At 45.8% G+C, this 21943-nt stretch overlaps 1 protein-coding gene across 1 annotated transcript in view; it reads left to right on the plus strand.

The window, feature by feature from the left end:
- Positions 1-748: 748 nt before the first annotated feature.
- LOC124155125 (ecdysone-induced protein 74EF-like) overlaps positions 749-21943 on the plus strand; it is a 124436-nt gene continuing 103241 nt past the window's right edge. The window contains exon 1 of the mRNA XM_046528858.1: positions 749-2747. Coding sequence (XP_046384814.1) covers positions 2375-2747 — 373 coding nt within the window. The 5' untranslated portion in view covers positions 749-2374. The remainder of the gene's footprint in view (positions 2748-21943) is intronic.

The following is a 21943-nucleotide window of genomic DNA, read 5'->3' on the forward strand; positions in this document are numbered from 1 at the left end:
TGCAAATGTCATCATCAGTCAGTGTATTTTGAAATCATTAGTCTTTGATTCCAATAATAGCTTCAAATTGTAGATTCATTCCACAAATGTCAAATAAAAGACAATTTGAATGTAACTATTGCCTTGATTGTTCTATTCCAGCCATAACTTTACTCGCCTGATTTATGCATGGCTGCATATTTGTCAAAGAGATGTCTATTGACGTTATTCTGCGGAACTGTTTCATGATATACGAATGAAAATGACTTGGATGCCTGTCCATTCTTTCTTTGAATTTGAACGAGGTTTTGGCATTGCTTTCATAATTCATCATCACCCCGGGATAAATATGCTTTGCCGAAATCCAGGTCGGATTCAGATGTAGCGTGAACTTGCGTACAAGCTATTCTCATGTATTTATCGAGATGTGCAGTCTATCCACTTCGAAATTAATTGCTGCGTCCACGAGTGAGTTTCGCTTTAGGAGGTCCCATTGTGTTGCTCAGGCTGTTTGCGGAACGTCTGCCCAGAATGCGTTGTCTCTCCACTGCTTTCAAAATCTCCTCGCCCTCGAATACTCCGCATTCCTTTTCCGCGGGGCCCCTTTTCGTGCCATCCGGATTCGCGACTCGCTCTTGCACATTTGAGCGTGGCGCGCTTGCCTCGATCGCCGAGGAGCCGAGCAGAGGCGGAGACGGCCGAAGTGAGCTCGGAGGGGGAAAGCGATGTGAGTCAGTGGGTTAGGCTGTGCGGGCAGTCGGCGCTTGGGAGCACAGCGGAGAGGCTATACGTACGAGTGAGGAGCGAGCCAATGCCGCCACTGTTTTCCCAGTCGCAGCGCCAGCGTCCTCCGCGAACACCGCGCGCCAGCGATATCATTTGCGATCCAGTTGTCAATCACCCATGATAGTGACAACAGCTGCCGAAGGTGCTCCGTGTTGACAGTGAATTCTTTTTGCGTGTGCCAGCAAGCAGTTATTTATTTTTCACGGCGACCAAATCTCTTGTGTCAGCGGAAGGTGTTGTGAGTTCGAAACTTGGTGTTTTGTCGATATTCTCATTGACATTCCGTGACATTTTTAACAAAGAAGACTTAAGGAAAAGAAAAAAATTCGAGCGACTGCTTGATTTTTGGGACCTTTTTTTTTGGCTGTCATGTTATTATTTGATTATTTATGCCATCTGTGAGGCGCCGGTTTTTCCATTTCGTTTGTTTTTCTGGCAAGGAGTGATTGACGTGAAGGATTGGCATTTTAACCCTTGCCCGAAAAATCTCTCGTTACTTGGCCGAGATCAGTGCGACGGAAAACGACCAGTAATCGCTTGGATTTTAACCGCCTGAGTCTTCAAAAAGTTTTTATGTGAATGATTTGTGATTTTTGTTGCCTTCCTGTCTTATTGCGGCATACATCCTCTTGAAGAATAGCTGCACAACAATTGGGATAATCGATGCTTTGTCTGTGATCTTTTGACCCTTTCCCGTGGTACTCCCTAAAATCGCAGCAACCTGTAATGTGCAAAATGTTTCTGCGGCAGTGACAACACGTGTACCGCGCCCCGTGGTGCCGGAGTCGATACTTCTCCACTCATCTATTCCACCGTCGTCTGTTGCGGAGACACCGGAGAAAGGAAGCGGTTCACTATTTGCCGCTTCCCTCGACATTAATAAATAAAGTGAGTCGCACGAGCGGTCACGCCGCGCCTTCTCCCGCCCGCTGCCGCACCAGCCATCCGCTTCCCTCGAGTAAACAGGTGGGAGGCGCCGCAAAAACATTTGCCAAAACGAGAGACTTGGCCAGTCCTGGCGAAAGCGGTCCCTCGCTTCACACCTCCCGATCAGCCCTCCTTCCCCGCTCTCGTGGAGTCGAACCCGCAGTTTTACTCACCCGTGCCCACCCCGGACAAACCCTGTCCAGACGGAAGCGGACGGAGAGGCGTCGAAAAAGGAACCATTCGCGGACTGAGAATCCCTGAAGATAGTGCAGATCCGATCCTCGTGAGTGCTCCCTCTGGGAACCGATGTCCGTGCGTGCACGTGAATGGCATTAGCTCGTGCCCCCCTCCCCCCTCCACTGCCATCCCGGCGAAATAAATATATTTCATAGTCTGTGGGAGAGAGAGAGAGGACGGCGTTGGGGTAGGTAATGGTGTTCCGAAGGACCTTATCTCGTGCCTGACTCAATCGGGGATGGACGCTCGCCCCCCCCTATAAAATGAAATCGCTCCTTTCCTAACCTTCTATGGCTTTTATGGAGACCATGGCACCCGTGAGCGAGTGCGATTGGCGAGTGGCAGCGGGCGTGCTCGAGTGAGTGACACTTTTGTCGGATTTTTCTTCGAAGCGGAGGAATAGAGCCTTGTGTGAGCCTTGTGCAGTGACTATAGCGAGTGCACCATGATCGAGATGATGCCTGAGAACTGTGTGCCGCTGGACCTGAGCCTGAGCTCGGAGCAGCGGCGGCGACGCACCAAGAAGAAGCGCCGCATTCCCACCGAGTCCTCCTCCTCCTTCTCCTCGTCCTCGCCGCCCCTGAACGCGGCCCTGCCGCCGTGGAAGGGCCGCCGACGGCGCGCCGACGCCACCGACGACGAGGAAGCTCGCATGGGCGACGTGGAGGAGGAAGAGGAGGAGGAGGAGGACGAAGAGGACGCGGAGGAGAGGAGCAGCCTGAGCGGGGGTCAAACCACGGACTCCGAGCTGGACGCCCTGGGCGTGCCCGGCGGCAAGAGCTGCAAGGCGTACAAGAAGTCCCTCATGAAGAGATACTGTGAGTAGATTACTCCTCGAGGAAACCACATGCTCATCCCACCTACACTGCCGAGACAGGAACATATTTTGCGATCGAGTCATTTACTTGCAAACCACTTGAGTTTTTCACATCAGTTTCGTTTCAAAAATCGAACAAATCGAAGTAATACCAAATTCCAATGCTTGGACGCATTATATTTTATTCCAATGTGACCTCACTTCAAATGGCTTTAGATTTCCGGTGTCGATTCCATCAGCCATTGCAACGTTTTGCTAACGTTCAACGTATTCTAACGTATACAATGCTTTTTTGAGATTACGACGTTGACTTAGCAGTCAGTAAAGAAATTTTGCTTTTCTTTAGGTCAAATCAGTGATGAATGCCGCTAGTATTGCTGTTACATAAGAATGATAAATATCGGCATAAAATGTCCAGCAGACAATCACATATGTATACCAAGTTTCAACAACTGAATCGTGAAGATCACTGCTTCGGGTGTAATTCCAAATACACCGGAATTGATTAATTGTATGGCGGTACGCATCTGTTCATTTTCTATATACGTATTGTACTTTCTTCTTCCTTTAATCTTTCATAGACTCAAGTCACGTTCCAACGTAGTAGTGCCTAGTAAGAGCTTTTATCAATGGCAATTATCACAAAGTATCACACATCTGGATGGCTGTTCTACAGATTGCCTCAAAGTGAAGTCACGCTATCTCGTTGAAACGCATACAATAAAATGATTTAACCACTTTTATAACCAATGTACTCAATTTTTATTTCAACTTAAATCGTTATTTTACTCTGTAGTTACCAGAAAGTTATTAATTGATATATACAGCCTGTTTTGCCAATCGGATTCAGATCGCTAGCCTGCGCTTGGTAGTTAACTTACGTAATTCCTTCTGAAAATTCTCGGTACTCTTTCGAGCGTAGAGTTAAAAATGCAAATCCTGCCCGCGGTGGCGTTCCAGTCCCCTCGCTTCTGATTAGCGGCCCTGGTGCACATGAATTACATGTTGATTTTTCGGGAATCACGCTGCATCGTTGTCTATTATCTTTTAGGAAAATGAATTGATAATTGCCAGGGACCGTTTCCAAGCATTAATGTCCCTCGCTTGTCCCATGCCCGACTGGAGATAGTTAAGGGAGGACTTCGGTCCATTTATCGTGGACTTGATAATTAGAAATTTATACGCTGGCTGAAGTCGATTCTTCGAAGACATGCATTTCTAAATGAAAAAAATGTATTTTTGTAAATTATTTATTGAAATTACTATGATCATTTCCAAAGACTCTTATTTTTGTAACAATGTAATCTGAAATGCAAGATGAATTAATGTGTGATTATGTTTTCTAATTATCGGCCAGGAGACTACCGCTTTAAAATCATACCTGTTTTGTTAGCCTCGAAGAAATGGTAATTCTGTTCGGTTTCGTTCATTGTGAAGAAAGCTTATGCTCATTCCCATCGCTTGTATGTTATCTACTTAATTCATGTTTTCGATTGTTTTTTGTTGTTTCCGCGCCTAGGCCATCTGTTGTCTTTTCTTCTCCCTATTATATCCTTTCACCCTTGCCTCTATATCTTGTCTCCTAATCGAATGTCTACTTATGCCCTATCCGCTTCCGCGGAATCTGGAAGGTTAATGACGATCGCCGCTAGTTGGCGCTGGCGCCGCTGGTCCAGCCGATCTCTGCTGGATGTGGTTGGGAGGAGAGCGTGGGGGGGAGGGGCGCAAGTGAAAAAGGGGGAGACGTCGGTGAAATGACAATACCAACTCCCCTCCGCCCCCCCCCCCTCGCCCACCCCCCAAGGGGGCGGGGCGTGGAGCTAAAAATCCATTTCCGTTACTTTTCGTCGCTCCGCGGTCGTCGAGAGGAAAAGTGGAGAAGTGCTTTCATTGAAATCCGTTTTCTTGGTCGAGCGTGGGAGTGGCACTGAGATTTTTTTCTCGTGTTGGAAGGACACTCCAGGTCGTCGAGTGGGAATGGGTGAGAGTCGTTTGCTTGCGAATAGACCTTTCCACGCCGTTTGATAAATATGTATCAGGGTGGCTTATAAAATCTCGAGTATGGCTGCCATGCACGGCGGAAGAGTAATCTCATTTTTTACGTCTTGACGTCGAAATATACTGTTCCAGATATTTCCAGCGTACTTCATGATTAGTTTGCAGTTCCTTTCTATGACCTTCTAAACCATAAAATTATCACGGACATGCATGATTGCTTTGGGACTTGTGGGATTGATGCAGCGTGCCCGCCCCGAAACCGGAAGTTTTGTCTGCTGTTGCCTCTCTCTCTGCGGGACGCCGAACGAGAAGATAACGAAACTCTTCTCCTGTTACAACTTCTCATTTCTTGTATGGTATTTTTTCATCGCTACCTAAATATGGATTGCTTCATTTTTCTCGTTTCGGCTTGTTATTTACGGTTGACTTTTCGCGAATGACAATATGTTTCGCATTCCTTCCAATGGTTTACATATTAAGGAAGGATTGTATGTACTCTTTAGGGTGCATTTAGCCTTTTTTCTTGTTATCCCTCAGTCGTTTATTTCGTGTCCTTAATTAGCATGGATTAATTTCGAAGAATTATGATCGCAAACGAGGCTCCACGTCATGCCGCTTTCCAAATCCATCAGTTCCTCTTCAGCGTGGTGTTCCTCTCCTCCTCACAGCCCCTTTCGTCTTCGTTCAAAGGCTATCGATCCCTGAGAATTAACCTCTCCCAGCTCCGCAGGCGTTCGTGTAAGCCGTCAGTTCGACCGGGCCGCATCATTATCTCACTTAATATAGCGCGAGAGCGTACTTGATTTCCATTCGGACAATCACGCATGGCTTCTCCGTCCCCCTGCGACTCCTTTCCAGCGTAACTGTGACCTTGGAGACCCTTGCCTTTGCGTGCCCGACTGCGCTGGAAATCGCCCTCATATTTCTGGCTTATCGCTTCTTCTCACACTGACTTCACCCCACCCCACTCCCTCTCATTTTCCTCCCGCCAATGAATAATATCCCTTTCCACTCTTTTGGCATTCCTAGACTCTAAGAGGTGAATGTGGGATCTATTCCTCGTCGACGCTGGACGGCATACTTCACTAGCCTTTTTTATCTGTATTTGATGCCCCTTTTATCTTATGACCTTATCATCGTAGTGGCTGAAAATGATGAAACCAAGATTTTGTCAACCCCTTATTTTATGTTACATTCTTATTCGTGGAAAATGTTACCGCTCGACATTCCATTTCACCTTCACCGTTTTAATGGTATATGTTGAAATTTTTTGTTCCCACATATATATTGTCCAAAAGCGCTAGCAAATGAGACGTTATTCTTCCTCATTCGTTGGCTTTGTTTGTAGAATTTATTTTGACAAAAATTCTGCGATTTAGTTTTGCTTCCATTCATGTCGCAGCATATCACCGCGCTATCATCATCCAATCGTCTTATTTTGCGATTGTTATACCTTCGTAAGTAGTATCTTTAATCGAAAAGTTGACAATTCAAGTAAGTGCACTAACCGAACAAAATGAACAGCTGTAATATCTCTACAGTATTATGCTGCTATGTTTCGCGGAGTCCTTGATTTCCTCTCTCCCCTGGATAGGAACACGAAAAATTGCCTTCCTTGCACATTCTTGATACTTCCGCCAACTCCTTAGAACTTCCGGGGGAGATAGTGAAAAAAAACTGGAAAACGGTTCTTAACTTTTATTGCTCTGCATCCCGACTTCATTGTCTGCATTTCCTCTTCTCTGCCGCTTTCGTTGTCTTCCGCCGTGTCCCTTTTCGCGATTGTAACTTCTTTAAGACTTGCCGACTAAATGGCGCTTCCCTCCTCTGAGCGGAATCCCGAGTTGTGCCTCAGCTGGGCATGGAATAACTGTCCCTCCCCCCATCCGACCTGCCCTAACTGTTTCGTTTGAATTCTGCGAGTTTTTACCTCAAAAAACAAGCGGTACTTGTCGTACGCGCACTCGTCACCCTCACTTGGAAGCTCCCTCCTCGCCCAGGGCACCCATCCCATCGTCCGGTGTCACAAAGGGACCGTGTGTTGGCGAAACCAATCTGTTTTACTGCTGCACAGTCATTACCTTGGGCTCTTTCTCTTACACTGGGGGACACGTTCTCTCTCCGCCGCACAATAGCACGCCGGGAAAAGGCAGAAAGCCCTGCAACCCTTCTCAGAGCAGTTTTTAAAAACGCCCTCTAACAGCAGCAGAAGGTCCACCCTTGTCAGTTGCCGCCTCAATTGCCTCCTGGCGGCGCATGCATTCATCTCTACTCCACCGTTATTTTGCTGGTAGTCCGATCGCAACCTTCCAAATAGGAGTAATGTCCTCTTTCAGATGCAATTCGAAGCGTTTCTCTCCTGCCTAAGAAACTTTTCAAGTATCACTCTGACTTACTTATACATGATCTCTTTTTTCTTAAATCATGAAAAACCGCTCCCCTCATATATTCTCATACCCCTATCGACTGCTCCCCTCCCGCTCCCTTTTGAATTCTTTGGCTCATCCATATTTCCGGCTATTCCCGCTTCTATTTTCTCCATTGCGTACGCTTTTCTTAGACAGGGCTGGAACCGCACCCCCACACAATGTTTTCCTCATCTTCACTGATAGAATTTCCTTTGTACACTCTTTAATCCCATTGCCTCTTCTATGTTATTACCTTCAATTCTCTGCTTTCTTTTCTCGATAAGATGCGTTTCCTTATGGGAGAGTCTTCTGCTAAAACATATCACTTGGCTTGCACCTTTTTCACTCAATTTTTGCTAAACGATAGGTATTAATTTTTTTAAGCTTACATGCGATATTCTTCCAGTTTCATAGTTATTCTTCCCTAGGCTGTTGACATTGTCTCATGTTAGGTTTCCTTCGACTAAATATATTTTTCCTCTCTGTCACATGCAATCTATCTAAAATTATCAGCAGTTTCATTTCATTGTATTGACGGAGCCCTTAAATTTCAATAAAAATTATGTTTGCCAATATCTTATTTATTTAGTGGATCTGTGAGTTTTGAACAGATCTCTTCTGGTGGGATCTAATTCCTAGCGTCGTCGGCTTCTTTGTGGCGTTCATCGGTTGGATATAGCAGGTAAGGTATGTCGCCGGAGAGGGTCACTATTAGCATCGGCTTTGAAAGCCACTTGTTTCCAAGATCATCGATGATGGTTACTTCGTCTTCTTCTTTGTCTCCCCATTATTTCCGCATGCCTCGTCACCATTCCCTTCGATTGCAACCGGGTGAATCGCGAGCATCATCCCCTCTCCCTCCCTCGCACCCCATGCGAAACGGGGCAATCGATAGAGGTGGCCTCAATCGTAGGCGTGGTGGGCGCCGGAAATCGTCGTCGCCCGCCCGCAGGGGTTGAGCCTGCCCACCCCGTGACCCTCGTGTGTGCCACCATCCCTCTCTCCTCTCGGCCGCTCTTCGTCTTTCTTCCACTCTTACTTCACCGCGTGCCCTCGCCTCCCCCACGCTAGGGTCTCCGCCAGACCCTGTGGCCCGGATCCAACCCTCTCTCCGCTATTTTTAGCCTACTCCACTTTCACCGCCGCCCGCCAACCCTTTGCCCTTCCCCTCACCCCCTTCACTTCCTCCCTTCTTTTCCTTTATCCTCCCTTTTATCCTCCATCCCCGATTCCCTCCTTCGGCTTGTTTCTTTTTTTCTCTCTCTTACGGACTCGTTTGTCCCTTGTCTTTTAGTGAGTGCATGGCATCCCAATCCCATTTTTCGTGCCCCTCCTGTGATCGCCTTTTCTGCCGTGCGAACATCATTCTCCCTCGCCATCCTTTCCTGCTTTTTTAATCATTTCATCCTTCGCAAAATAAAATTCTTCTTCTATGATTTAACCCAATAACCCTACAATCTCTCTATCCTTCTGTTTGTCACTTAAAAATGCCTTGCATCGTAGAAAAAAAACATGATATACTTTTTTAACGAATTATCTAACTTGGAGAAGAAAATTCAGTGGTGCGCTCCACCTTGACACTTAATTTCCTACCATGGTTTCGACACTATTCATTATTAAGTTATCCAATACCGCATAACAGTGTTGACACTTTGGTCTTTAAGTGCCGGTATGGTGCGTGACAAGAGAGTTGTCTTTTACGATTCCTTGATTTCACAAAGTAAAGACAAAATCGTTAATTAATTTACGAGTAATTTATCTCCTCCTACATTCCATTAATAGTTATCTGTACCACAGGGATGCTTCCACAACGTTTTCTTCCATGTACTTATTTTCGCTCTTCCGCGTCGCCCTCGAGTGTCCACGCTCCTCCTCGCTTGTGCCACTGCCCAGTCACTTGTGCGCCACTGCCCAGCCGCTTGTCCGCCACTGCCCAGCCACTTGTGCGCCACTTCCCAGTCACTTGTGCGCCACTGCCCAGCCTCTGCCATTCCCTGTTTTTTCCGGGCGAAATATTCCGCTGCCTTTTCTTCATTTTAGTTTCCGCTTCTCGGGCGGGTCATTTGATTTTGAAGTTCAAGTGGTAATTCGTCGCCTGATATTTTTAATCTACTTTCCCTTCGCATCTGGTACTCTCTCAAAGAGTTAGCCAAAAAGTAATGGCCATCGTATCACTTTTATTAGGGCATTTTAATTTTCCTTTTCACCAAACCAATTCGGTTACTTAACTCCATTTAGTAGGAAGAAACCTGATGAAAAATAGTTTTCTTTGGCTAATTTCAATATCGTCATTATTATCGTAAAATTCATTTTGATCCACCGTCTATGAATATGTAATAAAGAAGAATTACTGGTGGGTGCTGTTAACGGCAAGGATTTGTATTTTTGAGAGATTAATGAAATTATTTTTTTTATTAACTGAAAGCTCATTTAAATATTTCTGATGAAGCATGTGTTGGCTTTTCGTAGCCGTCTATTTCTTCATTTTGCATGTGCTCGTGAATGCAAATCCACTCCGTTCAGCAATTTTCGGTGGCGCTTTGAGAAGAGAACGGTCGGAGCACCTTTCTATTTGATCGTCTATAAAGTCCTAGGTAAAATAGCAAAATACTCCGATCCAACGTCATTTCTCCTAAACCAGAATTTAATCTTTATTATTGTCCTTCCTATTTTTTATCTGACCTTTGCAGAAAGATAAATGGTGCGACAATGAATTAGCTCAAATACTCACGTGTGGCATGGCGGGTGTCACTACTTGTCAAAGTGTGCTTAGCGGGAGCGTTGTACATTGAAGATTGCAGTATGGTGGTGGCGTGCGTTTAGACCATACTTAGACGGAGTGAAGGGGGTGGGCCGAGTGTGTGTGAGGTGGGGATGGGGAGGGGGTGGTAGGGAGGGAAGGGGGGGGGGGGGGTGAGCGAGGCGGAGGAAAGGGAAACGGCAGACAGTCGACCGATGAATCAATAATTTTCGCGTACCACCCGCCAAACTTCCCTCCCCCTCATCGCCCGCGCCGCCACGCACACACCGCTGCCCCCCCCCCCCCTCCCCGATCCATCGCCCCCGATCTGCCTGTTATCCTTTCCCTTTCTCCCGCGACTCCTCAACATCCGCCAGCCAGAGAGAGGCAGCCCTTGCCCGCCCCCCAACCCCCCCCCCAATCCCTCCCTCCCTCGCCGCGTTTAATATTTCATCCCACCGCGAGAGCGATTGTGACGTGTAAATAATAGAACTTGTAGAAATGCCCTCCTCTACTCTGAAACTATTCGCCATGGCTATGAATCATCTACTATCGTTTCAAGAACATTTTTCTCCCTCAAATTCCTCATTTTTACTTTGCTTCTCTATTACGTCAATTTTAATGAGAAGCCTAATGCTTGAATATGGTAGTAAGTAAATTTTGCAAAGAAATTTATTTGCTTGAAATTCTGTCGGCTTGTATTGTTATCTCAGAAATTATTTAGTAGAACCTATTCTCTTAGTTTTTTCCACTTGGGAATCACCAAGAATGGTACAATCTTGTAACGCAATCAACGATTTTCTCTACGGCATACCCTATGTATGCACTTCAAGTAATTAGAGGGACGTCGATGATACACTCGTGATGCACGCGGCGGCGGTCTTCCACATATCTTTGGAAAATGCAATATGATGTGAATGAGTGAGAAATTCGGTTTTATTCATGATATTTAAATGTGATCTCAATTGTCGATAGACTTGGGACAATTGTTCGGTATTTTAGTTCTATTGGTTGTCCGTTTTGGACTCTTAATAGGTTTGTCTTGTTTCGCTCAGGTTGGCGTCGAACCGTGGATGCTTTTACCCCAGCAGAATTGCGATGGGTGCGTGACCCCCTCAATCCCTCAATACCCCCTCCCCTCCCGACGATAGACGTCTCGGCGACCGCGAGCAGCGATTGAGTGTGGTCGAGTCAGTGGCTGCCCCATGTGTGTGGGCATTCCCATTCCGCGTCTTGCCGTGGGCTGTTTGGGCAGAGGAAGTGGTGAAGGGGGAGTGCGGTGGCGATGCTCATCATGACATCAAAATGGATATTCTCGCAGATTGGCCCCTTCAAAACAACGCGTGGAAATTTATAATTTGATGAGTTATGATTAAGCCTATGTATTTGAAACTGGAATTAATTTTGGCATTCTCTCCGATGACCCTTGCGCTTCGCCACTTGTTGCCCCGGAAGGGATCGCTTTTGTGTCCTTTGGCCTTTCCTTCCGCCGCCCCATCAGGCCTTTTCCTCGCCTCTCCTGGTTCCCGTAAGTAGGGCGCAGTCGCCTCACTCCTCTACCCTCTCCGCCTCTTCGGATTCTTTACGGATCGTCTCCGTGGGGAAAAAGTACGCCCGGAACAGTACCCTGTGTAAGGAATTGACGCACAAATTCTTTCAATTCTCCCCATTTCTCATTGCTGGAAGCTCCGTCATTCAGTCACAATCAGAAGTGGTAGCTGGAGTACTTAGTGTTCCACAGAGTATATATGTATAAATCCATTATTGCGAACTAATAGTCCTTTAATTTCGTGGATAGGTACTTATTTTTTTAACTTTGCGGGTCCGAAATATGACTAGATATTTTCCTTGATATTGTTACATTTTTTCTCATCGCTTTATGAAGTTGCCTCTGTTCAGAGTGACATTTTCCTAACTTCTAGATTTTCAAAGAATCCATTTCCCAGTAGGTCGTTTATGTGTCTGATTTGGCCTGCGTAGACTGCAAAAGACGTGTAGTGCTGTTTCTATTTAATCCATTTTTCGCTCTCTGATCTGATTTTCGTTGTGATGAATTTATTTTAAATTGCAAGTGAATAATTTCTGCATTTAAAATAATTCATTTACTTCACGTTATGTTTCGCTCGATTGATCAATGAGTTATATTTCAGACTAAGAAAGTTAATATGTTTACATGATACGGAATAATAGCTGGTGACCGATGAAAATCAAAATAGTGAAATAGATTTTTTCTTTCCTTCTTTATCCGTGCGAACATAGCGCTGAGTGCGTCGTTTACAACGGAAGTTAGAGATGTTGTGACATTTTCTTCATGGCTGCTCTTTGATGGCATGCAGCGCCCACTTTTATCGTCAATATCTAGTGCTCGCTTTCGGAAATTTTGTATCTCCGAGTACTCACGTGATTTAGCGGCCTGAAGTTTTTGATTTCGTGTTTTATAGCTCTTCCTCTTCGCTATTCCTTAAGTCTGAAGGAATATTGACCCGACGGAAGGATTCCCGACCTCATTTTGTCTTTTTGCTTGCGCTACCTCAACCTTCGTGCTTGAATTTATGTACAGTCTTGGCGGTACCTATATATTATCTAAACGCTCTTTCAACAGCGATGAAAAATAGACCATAATTTGGTCTAGGTTTTTCAACGGAAGATATTGATTTGTACGTCATACCGAAATTGTATCAGGTCTTCTTCTCACGCGAGTGACGCTTCTGGTTGTGAGGATTGTTTTTGCATCCACGAGTGTTTTCAAGGCAATATTCTAAGCTTCATCCGATTTCTTTCTCCCTCGACCTGATCTCACTTACTCAAACGTGTGTGCTAGTCTTGGAGAAATGTCTTCTTCTCCAGGATGGCGCCAATAACTCGGGGTGACTGCAAATTTGAAATGTCTGCTCTTTTCCTCAGTGAGCGTTACTATTAAATTGCCTCACGAATGCAGAGTTGAAAATCAAATCCTCTCTGCTCTGCCCAGGGGTCGAAGGAGAAGTTTGTTATTCGCTCATTTCTCACTCTTTAAAAGATAAATTTACCTAAAAATTCATTCAGTTATATTAAACAATCCTTGGGATTCCTTGCTAGACCACCCGTAGGGATGTTTGGATTGATTTAGGTCTCTCATATGTATGTTTTCGTCCTGGGTATTTACTTGAATCATTCTTCCCTGACATCAGATTCCGCTCATCGTTTCTAGATCGAGTATTAATATTAGCAGTAAGCGTGTATCATTACCTTCTTATCATTAGGACCTATTTCTGCCGTGTGGTAGTTAACATCTACCGAGGATTTTCTCTTTGCAACACATTTCGACTTTTTCTTCTATGAAACTGTTACCATTTATTGTGTGCTTCGAATTATTCGCTCCAAACTATCGCTGTGAGTTTTTTATTGATACATTGGTAACAACTTTATGTCTCAGTTAGTTCGGTAACAGTTTTCTACAAATTTCTCGTCAGTATTCTTTTTACCGAAGTGGTAGTAAAGTCTCGATTCCATTCGTGATCTTGTTTCAAATGAGAATAATATCTGATCTGATGATCTGTGATCCGTGGGTGGCCGGCTCCCTCTCAGGCAGGCTCTATCTGCCTCGCCGGCTGCAGGGGGCCGATGAGGAAGTGCTTGGCGAAACGTGTCGTGGCTGCTGCCATTGTGGATACCTCGGATTGAGGTCACGGAGGGCAGGGAAGGCATAGGTCCCTTATGATGTGTGCGTTTGAACTGGGAAGCGGCATTATAACGCGTTTAAGACATCGACATCTTGATAAAATACCTCTTCTTTCATGTTAGAATTTGGAATGAATCCATAATGAATCGAAGGTATCCGGATATGAAGCATTTTCGGGATGACCCACGTAACCGACGCATATTGTCAAGAGTTGTAACTACGGTGACTCGATTTTTCAATTCTTTCCTCTCAATTTCCGCATCCCTTCTCCTCACCTTACGATGAATTCTTATCAATCGCTGTTTGGTGTCTAGTCTCTCGGAGCATACCTAGCTCATATCTTTTGGTAACTATTACTCGTCGAACCCCGCTTCTCATGTTCAAATATGCTAACAATTGAGGATTCGACGTTTCCACGTTCCTTCCCGCCCACCTGAGATTCTTCACTTCCATTTTTTACGGTGAACCTGATTCGTCGTGGATATTCATCGGAGCAATTTACTATCCAAATGCGGTTTGCGGAGTGAGAAATACGGTGTCGCCCTGCAGAAAGAAAGTCCCCGCGTCCCCAATCGAATCTGAGGACCGGTCGTGCGAGTGCTGTGTCGGGGTTCCCAATCAGTCTGCGGGTGCCGTGCGTGATTTTCAACGCCATTCCGACAACAGACCACCGTGACACGCTGCGAGGTTTCTTCCGCTCCGCCCTCGCGAATGCTCCAAAGCGCCCTCTTCCTTCCTCCCCCCTCCCTCTCTTTCGCAAAGGACTCTTGTTTCGCTGATCCACCAGATCTTTTTGAATTTCTCAATTTTGGTTACATTTCATCATATTCCCATTCCCGAGCCCTCCAAAATTCACGCAGCGTTCCACGCATGTCATTTTTTTTATTCTTTTGATCGATTCCCTTTTGCCATAGAGTATGCAATTTCCTTTGCTATATTTAAGAAAAGGGATTTTTAGGCATTCATAGCAGTTTTGGTTGGGTTAACCTGTTTTACTAATGTTGAATTTCATAATTTTATTATTTCCAAGAAACATTTGAATTAATTGAATTGATATTTAGGTTTAGTCTCGCCTATAACTGTAATCTATCCCCGTCAATACAATTTTTCTAATCATTTTGTCTCAAACTATGCCATCAGATCACTTTTTATCGTATGCATGCTTCAACCACAGTAGAATAGTGCTTAGTAGTAGTGAGAGAATGCACTTAGATAATTGTTTCTTATGCATTTCCCGCCATCGCAATTTGCGTATTTTCCATCTTGGATCGTTGATAAGAAATCTGTCCGTTGGAATGGAGAAAGGGCGAGAGAGGGAGGCTCCCTCGCTCGCCGCCTGGGGACGCAGTGGCAGCCCCGCGTTTCCTCCGATGTGAAAATGCTTTCTCCGGATGTCCTCCGCGGAAGGAATCGGCCTTCAAGGTCTATGGAATGAATTGCTTGCCCTCCTTCCTTTTTACTCTTTGGCGTCTCCTCAGTGAGCGGTCGCGAGCTCTTCTTTTCTTCGAGTTCAACTTCTCCCGAATCGTCGGCCATCGCATTTCATATTCGGGGCCGTATTGTTTCTCCTTTTATATCTGCCTGTTTATTATCTCTCTCTCTCTCTCATCACCCTATTTTCGTGATGACTAATTTGCTTTCGTTGCTTATTTTCCTTTTTATTCGACTTTATGTGCGCCAACTCTGAATAATTTTGTAGTCGTCATTTTCAATTCTCCTCGATGCGGCAACCATAGATTTTTTGTACGTAGTGTAGTCATATAATATATTCCAAATGCTGAGTATTACTATCGGATCAGCAGATCCTTAGCTTTGCATCCGTTTCTTCAGCATCAGCCTCATTATTTGAGCTGCGAGGGAGGGAAGTAGCGGTCGGGTGTTCATTCCGCCGAATCGCTCCTCCGAGGCGTGAATGCGCACTCCTCTTCTCTATCTCCTTTTCTTCGGAAAGAATGAAGTCGCCCTTTTCGCCTGGGAGTTGATGGACATAACTGCGACGAATCTCTCGAACCACCTCATGTGGGAGAGTGTTCTCTTCAGCATAAATGAGCGTTGAGGTGTCAATGCAGTGGCTCTCCTCATTCCTCACAAAATCATCACTGCCTTTATGAATTGAAAAGCATCTTTGAAAGTGAACACTTGCGTGGGCGCATGACGAATGATTCTATAATTTCTCGCGATGATTTTCATCCCTGTATCCTAGTATGTTTTCTCTATTCACGCAGGGCCCGACACTACGCGAAGGGCTCATTGCCTGTGGTGCATGTTGCTCTGCAGCTCAGCAGTCCCATGATGTGATGCAAATCGTTGTTCGTCTGGGTCTAAGATTTAAGATCAGAGGTTGCTCTTCAAGTGGAAGTCTCGAATGGACTAAATGTTTGCAATTGATTTGACAGCGTCACTCGACCGTTTTCGTATTCCGAAGACAAGTACATAACTCCGAAAAAGGCTATTCGGGCTTCCAGCTGGGTGGTCTCCCTCCATTCTGCCCATTCTCCACTGAGTAGTATATAACTCAATTCACCCGTTCTGGCTCCATTCATATCAGGAGAGAGAGAGTATTCAGCGCTGCTGCGTCAGTTGGTTGGATCTCAATCTCTCTCATTCCTCCCCCCTTACGTTGCCTCCAAGTGTGCTCAACACGTGCCGAGCAGGGACCAAACATATGCATGATGAAATTGTTTATTACGGGCGTAGTAGCTGTTTGCATGGATTTTTTCGCCTTCTTCTGTTTTATTGGGGAATTCAGAGGGACTCAACCTTGCATAGATGCCTCTTCTGGATCGTAAAACGATTATGTCTTCTTTATTTATTTTTAAATTGATATTGTGCCACGGGTGATTGGCGGTGGCGGTGTATATGTTCCATGATTTCATGTTGATATGTTGTCATTGAAATAATAATAAATTATGCGGAAAAACTGGGATCGATGCAAAAACAAAAAAAAATCTCTTACGAATTTTTGCAATAATTATGTATCAAACTTGATTTGTGAAATAATTAGAAGAAATGTGTTATAAAAATTACAGGCGTTGAGATTATTTCTCAGTTTTCCGCGCCCTTAAATGCCCCCTTCCTATTTTCCTTGACGTTTAGGACATTTACCATAACAGTTAATCCGTCTCGTTTGAGGTTGAAGTTTTAACTTTGTATATTTATATCTTTCTTAAACCCATTTGGTGGAGTACCTATCTCTTATGTTTTTGAGCATGAGTGCGTAGATTATTGGTGCAACCGTGCAAGGAATCCTCGCTTCTATGTAGTGCCGACCGCATCTAATCCCAATAGCTGAGAGCCGAAGAGATCTGAAGGAACATTGGTTCAATAATTTCATTGATTGCTTGTACCGTGCCTGAGAAGCGGCGTGCTTTTCAGTACGTAATATGCATGGGTGGGTGTGAGCGAGCGTGGTGTTCAGCTGGAGGTTGAAATGGTTGGAGGGGAGGGAGGGACGGAACCTGTGACCCCGTTTCAGCGCAGCCCACTTTCTCTTCCCTCGCCCCACCTCACCGCGTGTGCGTGCCTCTTCTTCTTCTATGTAGACTGCTCCCCCTTCTTCTCGCACCGTGCACCCGAATCTTCTTTCCGCCCCAAAACCCCTCCCCCGCCACCCCCCCGCCCCCTTTCCTTTTCCCCCTCGGCCGACCTTGTCCGTCCCTCGCAACGAAAACACCCCCCTTCGCCCCTCGCTCGCAACGCAACCCTTCCCCACACAGTGCACTCACTCGCTGGAGAAACTCTCGCCTCATTCCCACCCTCTTGGATGCGCGGGAAACTCTTCCGAAGAGAAAGGAATTTCTCTCTGTCCCAGCCTGATTAGACCAAAGTGATAACGCTCTCTTGGGATGCATGTGAGTGTGATTGTGGTGTTTCATGCTAACCTAGTGTTGTACAATAACAATTACCGACTCCACAATGCCCCTAATGATAGTGGTAGCTTGCGCTTTAATTACAATTATATAGTTAGAGAAGTATGTGAAAATTAATTCCAGTAAAAAAATTATTTGAAGAGCGCCTAAATGTGCTCGTAATAAAGTTTCTAGCGAACAGAAGATAGACCGTTGTGTGGATCCAGAATGATGGAATCGAATGCTTCATCCTATCCTCTGAACCTCCCGAAGCTCTCTTTATCCTCTCGCCCGGATGGGTGAGCCTTTTTCATTTCACTTTTTCTTCGGATAGATTGAAGGATATGGTCAAATTTCCAAAATGTTGGGAAGATTGTAAAAATGACGTTAGGGTTGGCATGTTGCGGGACAAAAAGATGACGTCCGAAAATAATCATCCTTCGTGGCAGAATAAAAGAAGGATTCGAGGGCACAATTCCTGTCTTCCGTCTCCCTTCCGTTATTTTTCTTGAAGTATCATGACGTCTGAAAGAATTATTTACTTGCCAATGGGCTTAAAAAAAAACGTACGTCGAAACCTTGAGAAGGGTTTGGCAGCGGAGGAGCACACCTCCATCCCTCACCCACACACACACACTCTCTCTCTCTCTCTCTCTCTCTCTCTCTCTCTCTCTCTCTCTCTCTCTCCTCTCTCTCTCTCTCTCTCTCTCTCTCTCTCTCTCTCTCTCTCTCTCTCTCTCTCTCTCTCTCTCTCCTCTCTCTCTCTTCTCTCCTCTCTCTCTCTCTCTCTCTCTCTCGCTCTCTCTCTCTCGCTCTCTCTCTCGCGCCCTCTCTCTCTCTCTGGGGTGCACAATGTCTTGGGTTGGTGGTGGTGGGTGAGGGCGATGACGAGGGAAAGCGGGGGGGAGGGTGGGGGGCGGGAAATGGCCCGCTTTTTTCGCCACTGCTCTCTCTACCTTTCCGGCTCAAACCCCTGCGCTCTCGCTCCCCCCTCCTCTCTTTCTTCCTCATTCAGCCAACCGACCGCCGCTGCCCTCCTCAAAAAAACGGCAGAGAAATCGAGGGGTGATGTTGGGAGGGGAGCGAAGTGGGCAAGCTGTCACCACCCTCCCACGCAACCTCAGCCATCCGCCAGCCAGGGGAGCTGCTGGGGGATGGCATTCTCATTCAGCTTTTCCAAGCGCGAGCCCGAATTCGAATGACTGCACTGATTTATCTCAGTGCGGTCATGGATTAGAAGTTCAATGAGTGATCGCTGAAAGGATTCACTTCTGTTCTGAACGGTTCCTTTCCATTGCACCGCGGGTACCCTTTGTTGTTATTGTCTCGAACAATGGCGATGACACTCACCGAACGGCTCATTTGGAAATCCAGCAGCTCTCCGAAATCGGTCGTTTTCATTCGGAAATGCAGAGTGAATGACGCTTCAAGCTGAGAATAAGAGGTATTGAGGTGGGAGCGAATATTCTTACGCCGCAATGGAGTGATGGAATTTGGAGGAGAAGCACCCCTTGAAAATAGCCAGGAGTGAAGAGTTGTGTGAGTGTGTAGGTTCGCGCGAGAACAGGGGTCACGGTCCACCTCCACGCACTGGCGAAATTTGATGGGGAAAAGAGGGAGATGCAGAGAGGCCCTCGCCTAGAGTGGTGCAAAATGGCGGCGGGGCGTGGGTGTCGTAGAAGATCGCCCTCTCATGGCGAACGAGGGAAACGGAACAAAAAATGACCCTCGCCCCACGAGGAGGGTTTTCTTTCCAGATTTACGCATTTGGGAAATGGCGATTGGTGAGCCCAAGTTGTTGAGCCGAGAAGTGAGCCTGGGGAATGTTTGAAATAGGCACGGGGTTGGGGAAATAGCCTTTATTCTTCCCTGCAATAGGTTCTCCGTTGTTTAAGAAAGGATGTAAGAAAGGATGCGAGTTCCACGTGAGATCAGAGGAAAGGGGATGAATTTTGGCGCTCTTCACAAACATGTGATCCGAGTGCTGCGTGCAGGTGGGGAGGGGATGGTGTACGAACGGTTTGAAATATTTCTGAGCGATTTCAAAATAATTGGAAGTACTTCGGGAACTCCATAGAGACAAATTGACGCTCAGATTTCTTTTCTGAATGGGTGAAATTATGGATGTGAGGTAGGCATTTTAAAGGTTTTGAAAATATATTTGAAGAGGCACCTTGAACATTATGTGGTAATTTCTAAATCTTTCTCATGTTAAAATTTCATCACTTTTGTCAGCTTACGTTTGCGCCTGGTTTTACTCCTGGAAGAATGACTTAATTAGATAAAGAGGACGTTGGGCGACTCTATCACCCCAGTGAATGATCCTCGCTCCCTCAATTATCCAAACGCTCCTCCCAGAATTCACTTCCCTTGAGTAACCTCTAAATGCTCCGCCTCCACTACTGAATGGGTTATGAAGTGAGGTTATATCGTAAGATACAATATTCATGTCATTGAGAACTTCGAATCCGGAGTAATCTACGTCATGAGAGGTGATTAGTGACAATTTACCTTATGATACAATATTACGACAGATTTGTTCCAATATTTTTTTTTCAAAATAAAGGTAGTCAACGCATCGAATCAATTGCTGGTACTCCGCCCCCTCACCTACCTCTCCCCTGACCCATTACGACCTGAGTGTATAATAGAGCATATGGAGTGCATTAATATATAATAATGAATAAGATAATGTTTTATCAATATAATTCCCTAATTACTCATTATTTTCTTATGCAATAGATCAAACAGTCCATCACCACAACTAGGTTTAGAGTTTCGCAAGTCGTAGTCGTAACTATTCTATGCATTTGCGATGACGGCCAAAATTCAAATTTCCATTTTATTTAATTTTTCTAAAGGCTTAGTAAATAGTAAAAACTCCATCTATTTTTTACAAGAGGGATTTCCTAGGTCCAGCTAGGTGGCTGGATTGATATGGCAGCATACGTTATTAAGTTTAGTTATTGTTCTCCCGAAATTACAGCCCTGCTCGATAAAAGTAGACCTTGATGTGTTTGCGGCCCAATGCAAAATGAGTATGATTGCTGTTATTACTGCGACCATGGTTTTGACACAGCTGGTGAAGTTTTCGATGCGCTCTTGGGGAGCTGCTGCCCCCGACGATTCCTCGATAAGGGCTTTGTTCCGCGGCCCTGACCCTATATCCGTGAGCAGGTAACCACCGTTATGGAGTTAAGGGCGAACCTTTTTCTGAGCGCGCGCATGCGTGGACCACCATTTTTTATGAACGCACTTGCTTGGGGCAGCTCACAATCCATGCCGTTATGTCGACGCCTCCTGTCACCTCCGCATGCCCCGCGCCCCCAGCCATTTGCACCCCCACGGGATAACTAACGGTGCCTCTCTGCCGATCCCACAGGGGAACGGGATGACTGTTGTTTGCTTGTGTCCACCTCCAACCCTCGCCTCGTCTCCAACTTCCACGGGGGGAAAAGAAAACACCAAGAACGCACGTCTTTCGTACAGCCGCCTTTGACGCATGGGGGAAAGGCATGAACGCATTATGCTCGAATTATTTTTACAGCATAGATGCTCCAATTATTATTTACGTGCCAGCCCATTTCTATAGCGCCACTCTACGCGATTTATTTCAAATTGGCGCTGGTCATTCGATTGAATGGCTTCATTTTACTGGTCCTTTGATAACCACAATTCGTCATGCTATCAGTTTAACGGCCGCATTTTTTTATCGGTCTCTTGAAATACTACTGTGATAACCGAATATCTTTAGAGTATGAATGAAGTATGTGTGCGAGTTTTATTTCACGTACTTATGTTTAACATCAAGGAGTAATGATTCCTTCGTTGGAAAGCAGTGTGTTCAACTTGTTGTGGAGCGTGAGGGAGGGCCGCCGTGGCCAGGGGTGGCCGCCTCGTCCCTTCGCCAGACATTTTTTACGAGGCGGGGGAAAGCTCCCGTCCCTCCACCCCAATCCCTGGCCCTCCCGCCTGCCGCACTCACTCACTCAAAGACGACGACGACTGAGGAAGAGGAGGAAAGAATCCAGGTCAGGCGGAGGAGGAGGGGCTGTTCGGTTGGTGAGGGCCCTCCCCCCTCCCGCGCCCTCTGAGACATCTCCCGCGCCCCTCGAATAACCCTCGCCCACCGGAAGGGTGAAATACGAAGGCGTGTCTGTTTCTCCCGGAAAAAAGCTGCTTGATTTAAGCGTGACCCGTGTCGCGCACTGCCCTGTATGTCCCGTATGACCCGTGTCGCGTGGCTGTGGGTCTGAATGTATTTTTTCGTCCATTGAATTAGTCGGAGTGTACGCCATGTTGAGGTTATGTCGTTGACGTAAGAATACCGTCATATCATTACAGAATCTTTTACATTTCGGTCTGTTTTCGATTGAACAAAAACTTTTAATGAAAGCGGTACCTGCCTTGTTTTCATATGCCGTTCAAGAAAAAGATTATTGAACCGTAGGAATCTGGTTATAGTGTACTTGGTGTTTACCGTACGAGGAAAGAGCAATGATTTTACTAAGAATTATTTTTCCAATTTTTACGACTTCGCTT

The sequence above is a fragment of the Ischnura elegans genome, chromosome 1, assembly GCF_921293095.1.
Source record: "Ischnura elegans chromosome 1, ioIscEleg1.1, whole genome shotgun sequence".
In the NCBI taxonomy this organism is placed as follows: Eukaryota; Metazoa; Arthropoda; class Insecta; order Odonata; family Coenagrionidae; genus Ischnura; species Ischnura elegans.